The 17,801-nt window shown below is 36.7% G+C and overlaps 1 protein-coding gene across 1 annotated transcript; it reads left to right on the plus strand.

Moving 5' to 3' along the window:
* Nucleotides 1–3,834: 3,834 nt before the first annotated feature.
* Nucleotides 3,835–16,553, plus strand: HSPA13 (heat shock protein family A (Hsp70) member 13). Its single transcript, XM_037525094.2, has 5 exons — nucleotides 3,835–3,947; nucleotides 5,712–6,052; nucleotides 9,438–9,651; nucleotides 11,300–11,467; nucleotides 13,202–16,553. Exons 1-5 carry the CDS (start codon nucleotides 3,923–3,925, stop codon nucleotides 13,867–13,869), a joined length of 1,416 nt encoding a protein of 471 aa, XP_037380991.1. The 5' UTR covers nucleotides 3,835–3,922; the 3' UTR covers nucleotides 13,870–16,553.
* Nucleotides 16,554–17,801: the final 1,248 nt, after the last annotated feature.

Below are 17,801 nucleotides of genomic sequence, written 5' to 3' on the forward strand. Positions count from 1 at the left end.
TGTCCATTAGTTAAATTTTTTCATAGAGATCTTATACATTTATTATTAGATTTATACCAAAATATTTCTTACTTTGTAAGTTAACATAACTGGTATAGTATTTTCAATTTCAAATTCCACTTGTTAATTACAGAAAAACAACTGACTTTGATATATGAAACTTGACTTCTGGAAAACAAATGCATAAATATATACTGTTCTTACATGGGAAATCTCAAGTGAAGATAACAATACTTCTCAAAACAATACACAGAATTAGTCAATCAAAATCCTAATAGGGGGTCTCCCTGGTGGCCCAAGGGTTAAAGTCTCAGTGTTATCAAGCTATTGCCAGCCACTGCAGCAAGAGTTTGATCCCCAGCTAGGTAACAAGCCCATATGGCGCAGCAGACATCTCCCGTCTCACCTGCTGCTCCCCTCAGCAGTGTATTTCAGTAGATCCGTCTGTTGTGCTCCCCACTGTCTCTGATGAATCCTCTCATCCCCCACATTTCTGGCCTACACCCCAGTTCTTGTATGCATAAATAAAAATAAATCTTAAATTAAAACCCTAATAGGATTATTTTGTAGGAAAGGGAACTAAGTTGATTGGTAAGTCCATGTGAAAACTAAGTTGATAGTTAATTTCATGTGGAAAAGTAAGTCAATGAAAACGGATAGGAAATTACTGGAATGAAGAATAAGTATATATTTGTCCACTCAGATATAAATATGTAGATAAAGTTTCAGTGATTAAAACACTATGCAACTGACCTTGATAATCAGATTAATGAAACACAGTAATTAAGCAAAAGACCAATGTGCATGTGAAAATTTTATATATGGTAAATGAAGCATTTCAAACCATCTGAAAAGAATAATTTATTCAGTAAATATTATTTTAAAAATTACTTGTATGTCTAAAAGATTGGAAAAGAATTGAAAATCAATATCACGCATATAATAAATTTCTGTTATCTTCTAACTTCTACAATTGGAATATTTAAAAAATATGTAAGAACAAAATGTGAGAATAGTGTTCAAATCTTAGTTTGTGAAGTTCTTTTAAAGCCTGAGACAACAACGCGGGAAGCCATAAAAGAAGAGAGTTGACTATATAAAAATTTAAAACTTCAACATGGGGCCTCCCCGGTGGCACAGCGGTTGAGCGCTGGGTTGCGAAGCTGCCAGCAGCTTCTGCAGTGCCGGTTCGATCCCCGGCTGCTCCCCAGCCACTGGAGGAGGGTCCCACATGGCGCACAGACCTCTCCTGCTGCCCGCTGCTCCCCTCAGCAGTGTACTTCGGTCCTTCTGCCTGCTCTGCTCCCCGCTCTGGCTCTGGTGAATTCTCTCACCCTCCCGCGCTTCTGACTGTACCCAGTGCTTGTATAAATAAATAAATCTTAAAAAAAAAAAAATAAAACTGCAACATGACAAAGTATGGCATAAAGAAAATAGAAAACAAACGGTATCATGGAAAAAACTACTATGACATATAATTGAGAGCTTTGATGTGGATATTCATAAGAAGTATCTAAGAAAAACAGAAAAAAATGAACAAATAGTGAGTAAATATGAAAAAAAAAAACACATAAGTGAATGTCTTTTGAGAAGAACTGACCCATTATTGTTGGCCTTGAAGATAGAGGGAAAGCGTCCCTGAGCCTTGGTTCAGGATGATTTCTAGTAGCTGGCAATGGCCCTCAGTTTACAGCTAGCAAGAAAAATGGGGACCTTGATCTGACAATGATAAGGAAATTAATCCTGCCAGCAACTCAAATTGCAGGCTTCAGTTTACCCCAAGTCCTGCTGACTTGATTTAATCCAAAGAGACCTGCTCCAGATTTGTGACCCACAGAATTTTAAGACAATTTGTGCTGTTTAAAGACAATAAATTTGTGGTAATTTGTTACGGCAGCAAATAGAAAATTCACACAATTTGTCTAGTTGCCATTTAATTCCTTCCCTAGGTTAAAGCCTTCCACTTTGAGATCCTGTAATCTGTACCTACTTCTTGAACAAATCAGGATCCTATTAGGAAGGAGGAATGGGTGAGTGGCACAGTGAAAGGCAATAACCAGTGTCAGCAGAGAAAACAGCAATCAGTACTTCCTGAACCAAATGACTAATCCTCTTGATTTAGTTTGCCTCTTTAATCCTGTCTTTCAGATTTCTACTTCATGCTTTATGAAGCAGCTGCTCTAATCTAGAGATTGATGCTCTTGATAATTCAGTTCCCTCTTCCTGAAACACCTCCAGCCCACTGTTTTATACTATCCCATTAACTACCCTACTGACTCCATTTTATTCTTCAAAATACTGCTTAGACATATTCTCTTCCTTTAAGCTTTCTTTTCAAGGCAAAACTTTAACTGTTTATTCAAAGAAACTGTTTAGTTTCTTTCTCGTGTCAATATTGCAAACATGGTCTATACCATAATAAATTATCCTTGTATGTTTGTCCTCTGTCTCTCCTGGATATTACCAGTGGCTACCACCATGTTTAGCATGTAGTTAAGAGCTCAATAAATTCCTGTTAAAATGAACACATACATAATAAAATTCATGAACTGAGTGTTTGAGTAAGTATTGGAAATAAGGAAACTGTACTGAAGAGCACTCATTATAGACATTTTTTATCTTTGTGAAAAATTCTAAGAAAATACAAAGTAGAGAGAGACTTATAATTAGGCCCATTAATCATAATTCAACTTCAGTAACAATCAACATTTTCAAATATATTTTTAAATCAGCTAGAAAGACAGTGGCAGTTTACTCTTCCCAACAAACTGACCTATCATCAGAAGGAGTTGTTTACATCTAAGGTGAGGAGGTGGACTTCAGTTCTCCAGGATCTCAATACTCATAAATATTAAGAACAATTAACAGACAAAATACCCTCTGAAGGAGCCATTAAGTACTACCAGTGACCAAGGAGCAAGCACTATTGGCCTACAACAGATATATCCTGAAACACGTTTCACAAACGTCCAAAACGACCATTTCATGTTATAGTGTTAGGGGGAAAAGGATGTCCCAGAGCAAATTCCATATAGGCTTTGTGGACTCCACCCCCACCCCAGGTCATTGGGGTTGCTCTATAACAACAGGACTTGTCCTGAAAGTAACTCTTGTCACTTAAAAGTCAACACAAGAGAAAACTAACATGTTATGTTCTTTTTGTTTTCAATGGTCCACTTCAGTGCTACCAATCGAGAATACGTGTCACTGCTGTCCTGGGTTGATCGCATTGACTAAAGACTTGGAATTCTTTGATTTCTAAACAAAAGCAGCAGGCTGAGAATCTTGTTGGAGCTTCAGGGACCTGCAACCAGGCCTCTTTTGCATCCACACTTCACCAGAGATACGTCTAAGGTATATTGGGCAGAGATGCAGGTGGGAGTGATAGAGAAATCTCAGCTCAAGTCTAGACCCCAAACAAAGGAATATGCTTTACAAAGCAGGGAGGACAAAAGAATTAAGGCGTGAACTCGGGCCTGCTTAGAGCCAGGTCTTATAAAAACCAATGACCTAACAGGCCTCACTCTCCCGCCATCAAGGAAAGTAAGCCGAACTACACTTCCCAGAATGCAATGCGTAGGCGGCGCTAAAGAGATTGTTTTTACCTCCTGTTGGCTCTCAGCGCCTTAGGTTTGGTTATAAGCTCCAGCTGCTCGTCTTGGCCCTTTTCCTCGGCCTAATTGGTTCGGCAGCCGGTGCGTAGGAGAGCGTCTGAGTCGTCACGGATAGCCGTTGAATGGAGACTCTCGGGCCCGCGACATCATGGTACATGAAGTCCTGGCTCGGGCCGGAAATGTAACTTTTCCGCCTTCATCAAAGAAAAAGAACTACATTTCCCAGGAACGCGCGGGGCAGCCCGGCGGCGTGGGGGCGGTGCCTCGCGTCGGGTACAGTCATCCCAAACCTCTTCGGCAGGACTGTGATGGCCGGAGAGATGACGATCTTAGGTCAGTGATGGGGGGTGGTCCCGGTGGCAGTTGTCGGCGCCGCAGCGGTTTGGGATGGCGGGATTGGACGGGGCGGTTGTCGCACCTCCCGAGTCCAGTTGGCTAGGTGGAAGGGCGCAGTAAAGGTGACTTAGAAGCAGTTTCTGGTTGTTTGGGACGCCGGGCTGGGGGTCGCCTCCAGGAGGGCCGGAGCTGGAGTAGGCCTGGGGGGGCTGCAGCTACCCTCTGCGGACTTCGTGGGAGCATCCGCTTTCCAGCAGAACGACAGTTTTGAATCCTTGGTTGAATTGAGGCCTTTAGGAGTCTCCGAGCCCGTGCATCTCCAATACCCTTTGTGGATGGAGAGGAGCAGCAGCAGTGTCAGGGGCTGTAGACCCCTGGGGGGTCAGGGGTCCCCCTGGGATACCGGATTTTGCGAGATCCAAGCTCTTTCCATCAATTGGGGGTAGGAATTCCACTCCCCGAAGAGCGGGTGGTGAATTGTTTTTGAATTTTGCACGTAGGAACGAGAGGAAAGTGGGGTTGCCTCTTGATTTAATTTCTTTGAGTTATGTGTTGACGAGGATGAGCTAACAATTAGTAAGATAGACTCCTGCAATTTGACGTTTTGAGTCATGTAACAGGGATGGACACAGGTGTTTAACACAGCCTCCTGAAACCATATAACTAATAAATTGTGAATTCCAAGAGACAGACTTCTTGATCGCTTATGTTACAGTCTGCATGGCATTGTTAAGATTCATTTTTTTTCATCAATTAATATCTGTTGAGGATCTGCTGTTTGGTAGGAACCATGCCTTGCTCAGGTAATACAGCACTCAATAAAATCTCCTTTCTAGAAGTTTCCATGTATGTTGTCATCAGTTATACGTGCCTGTGCTTTTCCTTCCCTAAATATTTTCTCTATAAGAAATATGCCCTTAATTCATATTTAAGTTCAGAAAATTTAACTATGTTTTGTGATAAAGTTGAATAGCTAGGCAGCTTTCAAAATCTATCCATTCCATGCTTTTGGAAGAAAAAAGGAGGTCAAGAGCCTGACAATACTAGAAATTTTGCTGTGAGAATTTTAATTATGAAGTTCTTTTTTAATAAGAACGAAAACCCTCTAAAAAGCAATAAAATCTAATTGCCAAATGATCAAGAAATTGGATTAGATCTAGCTTTCCCTCCAGGTAAATGAATGGCTTTTCTCCAGCATCAACACAATTATTTTTTGAAATAATTTTACTTCATATTCTTTTATTCACCATGAATGAAGTACACATCCAACTAACTACACTTCCTGTTAATTGCGTTGTAGTCACATTACATTATAAAGAATGATGTCTAAAGAAATGTTATCATTGGTGCTATAAAAGAAAATATTTTTTTTTAAGATTTATTTATTTATGCATACAAGAGCTGGGGTACAGGCCAGAGATGCGGGGGGTGAGAGGATTCACCAGAGACAGAGCAGGAAACAGAACAGGCAGACTGACTGAAACACACTGCTGAGGGGAGCAGCGGGCGAGTCTGGAGAGATCTGCTGCGCCATGTGGGTTGCTCCGTGGCTAGCTGGGAATGGAACTTTTGCTGCAGAGGCTGCGGATTGCTTCATAGTGCAGTGCTTAACCCATTGCGCCACCAGGGAGGCCTAGAAAATATTTTGAGAATGTGTAATTTTAGTCTTGTTTCAAAAAGTGGTATTAAAGGGACTTTGCTGTAATTTGACATATTGTACTGCTTTAATAAGACAGAACTTTTAATTTGCTTGTATTTCAGGATCAGCTGTTCTGACTCTCCTTTTAGCTGGTTATTTGGCACAACAGTATTTACCGTTACCTACTCCTAAAGTGATTGGCATTGACCTTGGCACCACCTACTGCTCAGTTGGGGTGTTTTTTCCTGGCACAGGAAAAGTAAAGGTTATTCCAGATGAAAATGGGCATGTCAGCATACCCAGCATGGTGTCCTTTACTGACAACGATGTTTATGTGGGGTATGAAAGCTTAGAGCTGGCAGATTCAAATCCTCAGAATACAATATATGATGCCAAAAGATTCATAGGCAAGATTTTTACCCCAGAAGAACTGGAGGCTGAAATTGGCAGATACCCATTTAAAGTAAGTGACAAAACTGGACTCTTACTTAATTTTAGTTCAATATAATGTTTCAGTTTATGCTTCGACCAATAAATCTGTATCTTCATTTAATCTGTATCAAAGTTTTATTATCTCAGATAACAAGCAATCCTATAGCAGCTCCAGGGTAAGTAAGTGAGTGACCCTGCAATACTATTATGAACTTAGGATCTTACCGTGTTCTTGCTCTGCCATTCTCAGAATGTCCACTTAGGTCTTTCATTGTAACAGAGAGGCTAATAAAACCCTTGTAGAGTGGGTAGGTGGTGGATGGATGCATGCATGCATGCATGGATGGATGGACGGATATTCTATGTGAGTATATACATTTTATATACTTAAAAAGAGATCATACAAGGCATGCTGTTGTATGACTCGTTTGAAACTCAACAATGTCGCACAGACAATGAGTTTACATAAGTATTATTCATAGTTGTTTGGAATGGAACGCTGTCTGGTCACCCTATTTAATTGTTCAGTCTCAATATCCTTGTGCATATATCTTTATACACATCTCTGATAATTTCCTAAATTTGAGTTCTAGAAGTAGACATGAGAAATGAAATGTGTGCACATTTTTTAAGACTTAAATGACCAACTTGCACACAGAAAAGTTATGTCTTCTCACTATGGCCTCTTGCAGTTTCTTTCTAGGTGCAGAAGTTGCACAGGGTCTGGGGGAGGGAGGGATAGGAATTTTCACAACTCCCCAGGGTGGACTCAAGACAAAACTAGGAACCCAGAAAGTGTGTCATGGATGGTCCCACTGCTGAACCCAGTCCCTGGCTACCTAGGTGTCCTTCATTGAACCATCAAACAGACTATGCTGCCACTGTGAATGGTGTACTCTCCTTCCCACTGGTGCTGTGGGACAGCCTGATGCTGTAGGGACTGGTTGGGGAAGGACCTGTATCCTTCCTTGTGAACTGGCACCATTCCTGACTTATGTTTCTCAGTCTTTCTTTTCTTTTTTTTTTTTTATAATAAATTTTATTTTTATATTCCCCATACATTTTCAGCTCTCATTGCTAAAACACTGGTCCCCCCTTCGCCAGCTCCATTCCAGATGTCACTGCTCCCTCTGGATACTTATCCTCAGTATCTCTGAGACAAGCAGTGACTCAAGGTTTCTGTCCATCCACCATCTTCTATATCCCCTTTCTTTGTATATTTTTTCCTAATGCTTTTGTATTAATATATGCAGGTTGATGTTAAGCTACATGTTTTGAACATTTAATGGTTAAACATTAAATGTTTATTTCATGTAACTTTTTCTTTATGAATTAAGAAGTGGAGTTCTAAATGCATAGGTTTTAAAATAGGTAGCTGCATCTGTGCTGCTTACCAAATAATGCATCCATAAAAATTATTGATTTATCCACTTTCAGAGGAGTAAAAAAAATTGCCCCATGATTTCTTTGTTGTTTTCTAGTTTATTCCTTAGACTCCTATATATTAAATAATTGACATATAACAAAATAAAAGTGTATGGTGTATAAGTTAATGACTTGATTGACATATATTATGATTACCACAGTAAGCTTAATATCTGTCATCTCATATAGCTATGAAAACCAGCTTTTTTCCTTGTGATAAGAACTCAGAATTTAGTCTCTTGCCAAAGTACTTACTTTTTCCCCAAAACTGTCTAATTTTGGAGTTTCAGTGAATAGCCCATGCATATTTTTATACACTTCTCTGATAATTTCCTAAATTTATTTATAATACAACTGGAAACATGACCACCTTCATTCATTTACTCCACCTCTGGTCTACAAGTACGTGACTTTTTTGTTTCTTGTTTTTGTTTTTTTCTTTCTGATTCACATGTAAGTGAATCAAGCTATTTGCTTTCTCTGAACAGCTTATTTCACTAAGCGTAATATCTTCAAGTTCCATGTATGTAGTAGAAATTGCATTCTTCATTTGCATGGATGAGTAATAGTCCTCTGCGTGTGTGTGTGTGTGTGTGTGTATGTAGTGTATGTACTATGTGTATTTTTTTGGTATCTATACAAGATATTAGATATATATGTATAGATACCATAATCCCTTTATTCATTCACTTATCAGTGGACACTTAGGTTGCTTTTATTTTTTTAGATTTATTTATGTATATAAGAGCTGGGGTACAGGCCAGAGGTGTGGGGGTTGGAGGTGAAAGGATTCACCAGAGACAGAGTAGGGAGCAGAACAGGCCAATCTTCTGAAATATGCTGAGGGGAGCAGCAGGAGAGACAGGAGAGGTCTGATGCGCCATATGGATTAGCTCCCTGGCTAGGGATTAAATTTGTGCTGTAGTGACTGCTGATAGTTTCATAATGCTGAGACTTAACCTCTTGTACCACCAAGGAAGCCCTGTAGGTTGTTTTTACGTCTTAACTATTCTTACAAGCAATGTTGCTATAACACAGGTGTGTAGATATCTCTTCTGTATAGTCTTTGTTTCCTTCCGATATATTACCAGAAGAAATGATGGATCATATCTTAGTTCTAGTTTTAATTTTTGGAGGAACCTCTATACTGGTTTCCAACTAAGAGTTATTTAAAATTCTAAGTGATATGAGTTTTTGTTGTTTCTTTTTTATGTGTGTTACGATGGTACTGGTGTCTTTGGACCTTATTATAATAATGTCTGTAGCTTGCTTGCATTTCCCAGACGAGTGAAATACTTTTTTGACAGTCACCATTTTCATGATTGAAAACTAATTATGTAGTCCAGAATGACTAGAAAAATTCTTATAATTTCTTAAAACAGACTGATTCTACTACTGGTATTAATGCAATCTGTTGGTGAAAGTAGGACACTATTTTTAAAACTAATGTAATCTTTTAAATATACAACTACATCAGTAGGAATAGTAAAGTTTTGTCTTCTTGGACACAAGAATGTAAGTGATAGTTAATTCATAGATAAGAACATAATGAGTTAGTAAAATAATTCTTGTTAGTATACACCAGAACATTCTTTCTGGTATTTATTATTTTTGGAAATAAGTTAATTTAGGGAAAGAAAAGGATCCTGAGATACAAGTTAGAGCAACTGTTCTTCCTTATATTTTATCATTCATTTTGTCTTTCATTTAATAAATACATATATTGAGAGTCTTCTATTTGCCAATTAGATGCTTGGTGATGAATTTTTATTATTCTCCTTTCTCGAAAACTGTGGTGTGGATTCACTTACAGTTTTTAAAGTACAACTTTTCAGAAATAACCTCTGATCTTCATGAAGTTAATTTTATGACCTTGTAAATGTAAGGGGAAGTTTTTATTGAAAAAATCCAGTATGTGTTTATTATATATGTGTATGTGTATATACATTGCAAACTCAAACTTTTTCTCTTTTTTTGACAAATTTTATTAGGTTTTAAACAAAAATGGATTGGTAGAGTTTTCTGTGACAAGTAATGAGACCATCACTGTTTCCCCCGAATATGTTGGGTCCAGACTCTTGTTAAAGTTAAAGGAAATGGCAGAGGAATACCTTGGAATGCCAGTTGTCAATGCTGTGATTTCTGTGCCAGCAGAATTTGATCTGAAACAGAGAAATTCAACAATTGAAGCTGCTAACCTTGCAGGTAATAACACCCTTGCCTGAGTTGCATTTTTCTCAAAATTTACTTAACTTGAAAATCTTCTGTAGTCAGTTTTATCACTTTGAAAACCACTTACCTTGGTGTTTAAATAAATTGCACTGGTAGTAAATTAAATGGATTAAAAAAATTCCACTGGTAGTAAATTAAATGGATTTTGGCTCGGTTTTCAAATGATCATTATGACATCTCCAATCAGATATGTCTCCAGACAGTGTCAGGTGTCTCCTGAGAGGCAAAATCACCCCTGGTTAGAACCCTCATGCATTGTATATCATAAAGTAACCTGCTTATTGTTGGTAGTAACCTGCAAGATTGTTGGTAGTAATCAGGAAGTGGGGGGCTGACAATGGTTGGGTAGACATTATTGAGAAAGTAAGATTTATGCACTCTTGAAGGAGCCTACTCTTGTAGTTAACCAAGCAGATACATGGAAGAAATATGTTTCATGGAGAGAGCGCATCCAGTGTAGCAGCCATAAAATGGGAATTTATTGGTAATTAAGAAGTTAGAAGTGGGCAGTATGACCTGAGAAGAGTAAGTGATGAAGTCAGAAACTAAGGGGAAAGACATAGTATTTAAATAAATTCTTCAAAGTTTGATAGTTTTTATGATTCCAATACCTAATTCCACATTACTTTCCTAACTATGGTAGTTACGTTGAAGCAGGAATGGTCGTCAAGGAAATCTGATTTTTTTACATGCACTTTCAATTTAACATTACCTTCAAAATGAGATTTGCTGTATATGTTAGGTTTGCGTTTGTGGGTCTTGCTTTTTCAGTACTTTTTAAAGAGTTAACGTTGTAGCAATAAGAGCAACTCATCTAGATTTTTTTTAGTCATTTTATTCATGTGTTCCTTTTTAGTAAAAAGTCATTTTTTTCTTTATTGAGGTAACATTGTTTTATAACACTATATGTGATACAGGGAATAGGTTCACACCTCTTCTGATATATGTTACCACACCACCCCCACCATCCAATCACCCATAGCCCTTTACTCTATGCCACTGGGCCCCCTGCTACCTTCTTCCCGTCTCCACCCTGCCTCCCACGCTAGTGCCCCAAATCTGCAGACATGGTTCTAGGATTTGTTTTGATTTAGTTTCATCACTTCTCTTTTTATCTCCCTTTCTATATTCCACATATGAGTGAAATCATCCAGTATTTGTCTTTCTCCTTCTCACTTACTTCATTTAGCAGAACCCCCTTCATTCCTTCTGTGTTCTCATCTTTCGAAAGTTTTTTTAAAGAAGCATAGTAATTTATCTCATTCTCACAGCAATTTGTTATAGTAACTAATGATTAAAATTTTATTGCTCATATATTCCCACGTAATATATTAAAAATTAGAAGAGTGAGAAACTTTTTAAATATTATAGAACTGAGTGATATATTCCACTGAGTTTGGGCTTTATTACTTTGTTTAATCTTTTAGAATACCTTTAATGACATGCTTAAAAAACATGTATTTCCCATTTTCCTTAATTTTATTGGGTTTATGACTATTCTTCCTCATTATTTCTCTGTGTAGTTGAAGTTATTGAAAGCACTAATTAACTATGAGATTGAGTGAGGCATTTCTTAATAGTGTCTGCTCATGAATTATTCTTCCTCCACCTAATCTCACAGGACTAAAGATCTTAAGAGTAATAAACGAACCTACAGCAGCAGCTATGGCCTATGGTCTCCACAAGGTTGATGTCTTTCATGTCTTGGTGATAGACTTGGGCGGAGGAACTCTAGATGTGTCGTTGCTGAATAAACAAGGAGGAATGTTTGTAACCCGAGCAATGTCTGGTAAGGAAAAATATAGGAAGACTTAAAATTAAATTAGTTCAGTATAAAGTATTAAAAGGGGAGGGGAGAAGTAAAAGGACAGGAAACAAAAGGGGTGGTAGTGGTGGAAAAGAGTTGAGCCTTGATGAACACCAGTTTGAACTGCACAGGCTCACTTATATGTGGGTCCTTATTGTCAGTAAATATAGTTGACCTTCCATATCCGCCGGTTCCACATTCATAGATTCAACCAGCTGAAAATGGGAAACCCTTGATTGAATAACAGGGGCCAATGATAATTTGAGCATCAATGGATTTTAGTATCCTTGGGGACCCTGAAATCAATAGATACCAGGAGACAGCTATAGTTGTTTTGGGGGTGTCAAAAGAATTTTTTTCCAATACTTTTATACTTTCTTTTGGTAATCTTCTATATATGTAATTTATACTATCATTCATGAATTTTTGTAGCAGAAAATGAAGTCTCAAAAGATGCCTGGAAATCCTACAAGTCAAATAAGTACACTACCATTTGTATCTCACCCAGCCAGTACTTTTCATAATCTTTGAAGGGAACCAAAGGGGATGAGTTTTATTTGGTAATGTTTCACAAATAGATACCTTCAGAAATATTATAGTATTCTGTAGGAAATGATACAGTCATTCATCCTAAATACTTTTTTTAAGGATTTTGCTTTCATTTATTTTAAGAAATTAAATCTGTTTGAAAAGTTGACGTGTAAGTTAGAGATGGTCTAACTTAAACACTTTCTTTCTCCTTACTAGGCTTATTTTTAGAACCAGTTTTAGTGTCGGGGGTTTAAATTATTCTTTTCCTTGGACATCATTTTTTCTACTTGTTTCTTTTTTTTAATTTTTTAAAAAGATTTATTAATTTCTGCATACAGGAGCTGGTGTACAGGCCAGAGGTATGGGGGGTGAGAGGATTCACCAGAGACAGAATGGGGAACAGAACAGACAAATTGACCAAAGTACACTGCTGAAGGGAGCAGTGGGCGAGTAAGGAGAGGTCTGCTGCGCCATGTGGGTAGCTCTGTGGCCTGCCGAGGAATCGAACTTGTGCTGCAGTGGCTGTGGACCGCTTCACAGTTTGCATCTTAACCCTTTGCACCACCAGGGAGGCCCCATTTTTTCTACTTGTATGCCCTTAACCACTCCAGTAAAAGCATTTTTAAGAAAGGATAAAGTGCCCCAGTACCTTTTAATTAAGATGTGTTTTTTTTCTGTTGAGAATTATGACAATTAGTCATAATTCAAGTAGCTACTTAAAAGCAGTCTTTTCTCAGTTTTTATTTTCTGAAAAATCATTTTGATATAATTAAGAAATACTACCTTATATATACTTAAAAATTTTTTTTTTAATATTAAATTTTATTTTTATATTCCCCCATACAATTGCAAACGCCCCATTCTGACCCCAATCCTTCCCCTCCCGCCCCCCACCCCCCAAAAAGTGTCTCTGGTTCATAGTTTTTGTTGATTTTGATTTTCACTTTCTTATATATACTTAAAAATTTTAATTCAGATGTGCAATTTTTATCATACACATTTGAGCTCAAATATTGTTCCAGTTATTCTTTATCATTTTTGTATGAATAAAATCCTAATAATACATTAAGCAAGAGATTTTCTATTCCTGGAATTTCATTTTTATACATGCATATTACAGACACAGTATACACATACTTATACACATGTATATATATGAATAACAAACTTTTATTTTTAACTTAGGAAACAATAAACTAGGAGGACAGGACTTCAATCAGAGATTGCTTCAATACTTATATAAACAGATCTATCAAACATATGGTTTCCGACCATCTAGGAAAGAAGAAATCCACAGATTAAGACAAGCCGTAGAAATGGTGAAATTAAATTTGACTCTTCATCAGTCTGCCCAGGTATCAGTATTACTCACAGTGGAGGAAGAAGCCAGGAAAGAACCCCAAAGTGGTGACACTGAACTGCCCAAGGACAGACTTTCCCCAGCAGATGGGCACCATGTGAATGGTGTGTTTGGAGCTAACCATCCTGAAAAGAAAAGTGGAGAAAGTCTGGTTTTATTTGAAACAGAAATATCACGGAAGCTCTTTGACACCCTTAATGAAGATCTATTCCAGAAAATACTTGTACCCATTCGGCAAGTATTAAAAGAAGGCCACCTGGAAAAGACTGAAATTGATGAAGTGGTTTTGGTTGGTGGCTCTACTCGTATTCCTCGAATCCGCCAAGTCATTCAAGAGTTCTTTGGGAAGGATCCCAACACATCTGTAGACCCAGACCTGGCAGTGGTGACAGGAGTGGCTATCCAGGCAGGAATTGATGGAGGCTCTTGGCCTCTTCAAGTCAGTGCTTTAGAAATTCCCAATAAGCATTTACAAAAGACCAACTTCAACTGAATTATGGAACAATGATTATCACTTATGATCTTGCCTGATGATCTTTTCTTTTTATCAGACCACTTCCAAAAGAGAAGTCTCTGAAGTATCTTGCAAATTTACCTAAAAGGCAGAAATTACATACACAAAAAGTTTTCATAACTTTTTTTTTTTAAGATTGAATATGACCAGATCAATCTATTTGATTTTGGAGAGAATCCATTCCAACAGATACTTTTACAGTGATTTAAATGAGGTAAAACTTAGAGGAGCGCAAATCGAGGTATTTTCTGGGTTTCAGTAGTAGAGAACCATATGCTCTTAAAATTATTTACTGTAAACATTGCCTAGTGCCAATTATAGGATCCCCAGTTCTTACTAAATTATATTAGCAGGAGCTGGTAGTATATTTACTTGACTATCATATGTAACTTAATTTGATCTATACTTGAAGGATGGTGTTGATGTCAGGTATTTACATTGGCTGGGATATAGCAGTATTATTCATATAAGCTGCACATAAGATACTCAATAACTGCCATATAGCAAATTTACTTTCATCAATATGATATCACATTAAGTGTCCTGTTCATGTAAATGCACAGTCTCCAGATTTTTAAAATATATTTATTGGATCAATTTGTTTTCTTTCTAAATTAGTTACAGAATTATTCAGTGTTTCCTACCAGATAGTAGAAACACCTAACTTATAATCTTGTTTCTTCATCTACTGTGCCTCTTTCTCTTAATGGTTTTCCATGATTCTGCCTGGTTAGAAAACAATAAGGAATTGTTAGTAGCAGTTTTTAAAATGTGTTAATGTCACAATAAAGCCATCAAACCATCATTACTATCACGTTTCTTGCTATCCGAGATATTTGTAAATAGTGATTAGCTGTAGTACTTGCTTTATAATTTTTTCTTTGTTTTTAATAAACCTTAGAGAATTTAATTTGCATTTGAACTATCAAATCATAATTGATTCAATTTTATTGAGATTCATCATATTTAATTTTGAGTGAAGGAATTGTGTTCAATTGTAAAAATCTTAGTTTTGTTTCCTGCTATCATTTTAAAAGTCACACTTGAACTGTTTTCAGCCTTAAGGTTAGATGAAATTGCATTTGAATTTACAGTAAATTGAATTCTGGAAGCATTGTGGGAATCTGATGTGGAAGGCATTATTGACTCATTTCACAAAGGAGAATTTGTTTTGTTTTGTTTTTGTTTATATCCTTTTAGAAAAACTACACGGACCAAAAAAGTACAGCAGTTTTATTTCTGTGATGCCCATATTACTAGATTTCTTTTTTTCCTTGTTAGAGGCATGCTTGATTTCAGTATTTAAAAATTATACTCTGGTCAACATTTTTGTTAATGTAAACTATGTCAGCTTTATCCATGATTGAATTTGAGAAGATGTTGAGTTTTCAATCACCCAAAAAGAAAACTACACAAATCATTCCAGCGGTATTAAAACATTTCAGCTTCTCAGTATAAAGCTGAATGTTAACGTTTTGCAGGTCTCTAAAAAAAGTTGCTTAGCAAAGGAATTGCTATTATAATAGAGTTTCAATCAGATAATTCTGTGTGTAGAAAATGTGGTAGATAGCTAGAAAAGCATAGAGTGTTGACATTTTATTTTAGAACTAAAAGAGAAATGCCAAAGATGAATCCTTCACTGCATTATGAAAATATTAAAGTGTTTCCTTGGACTTTATATAAATCTTCAGTAAATTTTATAATTGAAAAAGGCCTTTTTGTAAAGCTCTTTAAGAGAAAAGCAATTTATCAGAATCTTCACATACAATATCAGCTTTAACCTCTAAAGCATTTTAAGATTTTTAAAAATAAACTTGAATTTCTCAAATATGTAAAAGGCAGTTCAAAACAATCTTAATACTTTTTAGAGGAAACAATTTGCAAAACAGGGCAGCTAATCTCATACACTAAAATTGGAATATTAATTTGTTTATGAAAGTAGAATGGCAGTGTTGGAATTTGTGGAAGGCAGTTTAGCATTTTCTCTAGTTACACCTGAATGAATGTCTGCCTTCAATCATATTGTAGGGGTCTCTGTATAGTCTTGAAATCATTGTAGTTTATTTAAAAGATAAAAATGTATCCTGAAAGGGATGATTTATGCTAATTGAAGATGTTTTTCACAGGTAAACTACATTTTGGTTGTACATTTAGCTAGTGTTTTATGACGTATGTAACTTAAAATATTAACAGTCTTGTATAGTTAGAATATGTGAATTAGTTATTTATTTTGTATCAGGAATGTTTTGGTACTGTGTTCTTTCTGAAACCACTGAACTTACCAACACCTACTGCTGTGTATAACATATACTGAAGATTGTAGTTGCTGTGTATTAACAGATTGTTCTTCTTAAATTTGTGTGTAATTCACATTTTAATGTAAATAAATACCACTTCGCGGTTTATTTTTTAAACTGTGTACTTTATTTTTCATTCTTTGTTCATTTTTTGAATTGTATAAATAAAGTGGGGACAGAGCTGATCTGATGCTCATGGTTTGTGACCTCAGCAGCTATTGCCTCATACCCTGTATCCTGACTATCTCGGGTTGCTTACATACTTTGCTACTTGTTGCCCTAATTTACAAGAGACAGTTCCTATATCATAGAAACAGTTTCTCCCAAATTCTGAATGCTAATTCACACATTTTGGCTATAATATAGATAGTTTGTATTGCATAATAGACTATTCCTTTGGTTGATGGTTTAATACTTTATAATTTTCTAACAAAATTTGTATTATCAAAAGAATTTTGACAAAAACCTCAATATTACATTTTTAAGAAATTCATTCAAATAACATCTCAAAATAGCCCTTAAATAAAAGTGGTAGACTTAACTCTCACCAATTGTGATTCTTTCATAGGTATTTGCCAAGGGACTCTAATTTGAGGAAATGGGCCTCCCTGGTGGCGCAAAGGGTTAAGTCTCAGCACTATGAAACTATCAGCAGCCACTACAACAAGAGTTCGATCCCCAGCCAGGGAACTACCCAGACCTCTCCAGACTGGCCCGCTGCTCCCCTCAGCTATGTATTTAAGTCAGTCTGCCTGTTCTGCTCCCCACTCTTGTCTCTGGTGAATCCTCTCACCCCTCACATCTCTGGCCTGTACCCCAGATCTTGTATGCATAAATAAATACATCTTTAAAAAAATTTTGAGGAAATATAGTGACATTTCTGTATTTAACAAATACACAGTGCCCACTGAGGTAGGTGTCCTCTAGTAAATCGTCCAGTGATCCTGACCTGATGTTCGCCAAGTTGTGTAATACTCTTGCCTTGAATTTGGGCAAGATTTGATGACTTGCTAATATTACTGAACATGACAGAAGTGCTTGTGATGTCACATGGAAATGTGGGTTAAAAAAAGATCGATATCTGATAGTTCATGGGTAAATAGGTGGTGAGAATTTTATGGGGACTATAACCAAGATGAAATGCATACATTGTACAAAAATGAAAAATGATATAAAAATAAAAAATAAATTAACGCATTTAAAAAAGAAGAGAGACCAGTCTACATTGCAACTGACAGTGAATGAGTGTTCTTTTTTCTGCACAGCTTGCCCACGCTTGCTTCTGACTTTTGTAATAGTGACCATTCTCACATTTGAGATCATTTCTCATTGTGATTTTTATTTACATTTAACTCATAAGAGATGACTATTTTCTTGTGCCGGTTGTCCATCTGCCTTGATTTGTGAAATGTCTATTTAGCTCTTCTAGTCATTTTGATAAGTTTATTAGTTTTGGGTTTTTTTTTTAAATTGTTTGAGAACTCTGGAAATCTTAGATATTAGTCACTTGTTGATTGTCTGATGTGTAAAAAGTTTCCCCCATTCAGAAGGGCTTCTTTTAGGGAGAGTTTCTTTCACTGTGTAGAAGCTGTGATCTGATGTAGTCTCATTGTT

This window comes from Talpa occidentalis, unplaced genomic scaffold (genome assembly GCF_014898055.3).
Source record: "Talpa occidentalis isolate TD23 unplaced genomic scaffold, MPIMG_talOcc4v2.1 talOcc4.4, whole genome shotgun sequence".
Lineage (NCBI taxonomy): Eukaryota > Metazoa > Chordata > Mammalia > Eulipotyphla > Talpidae > Talpa > Talpa occidentalis.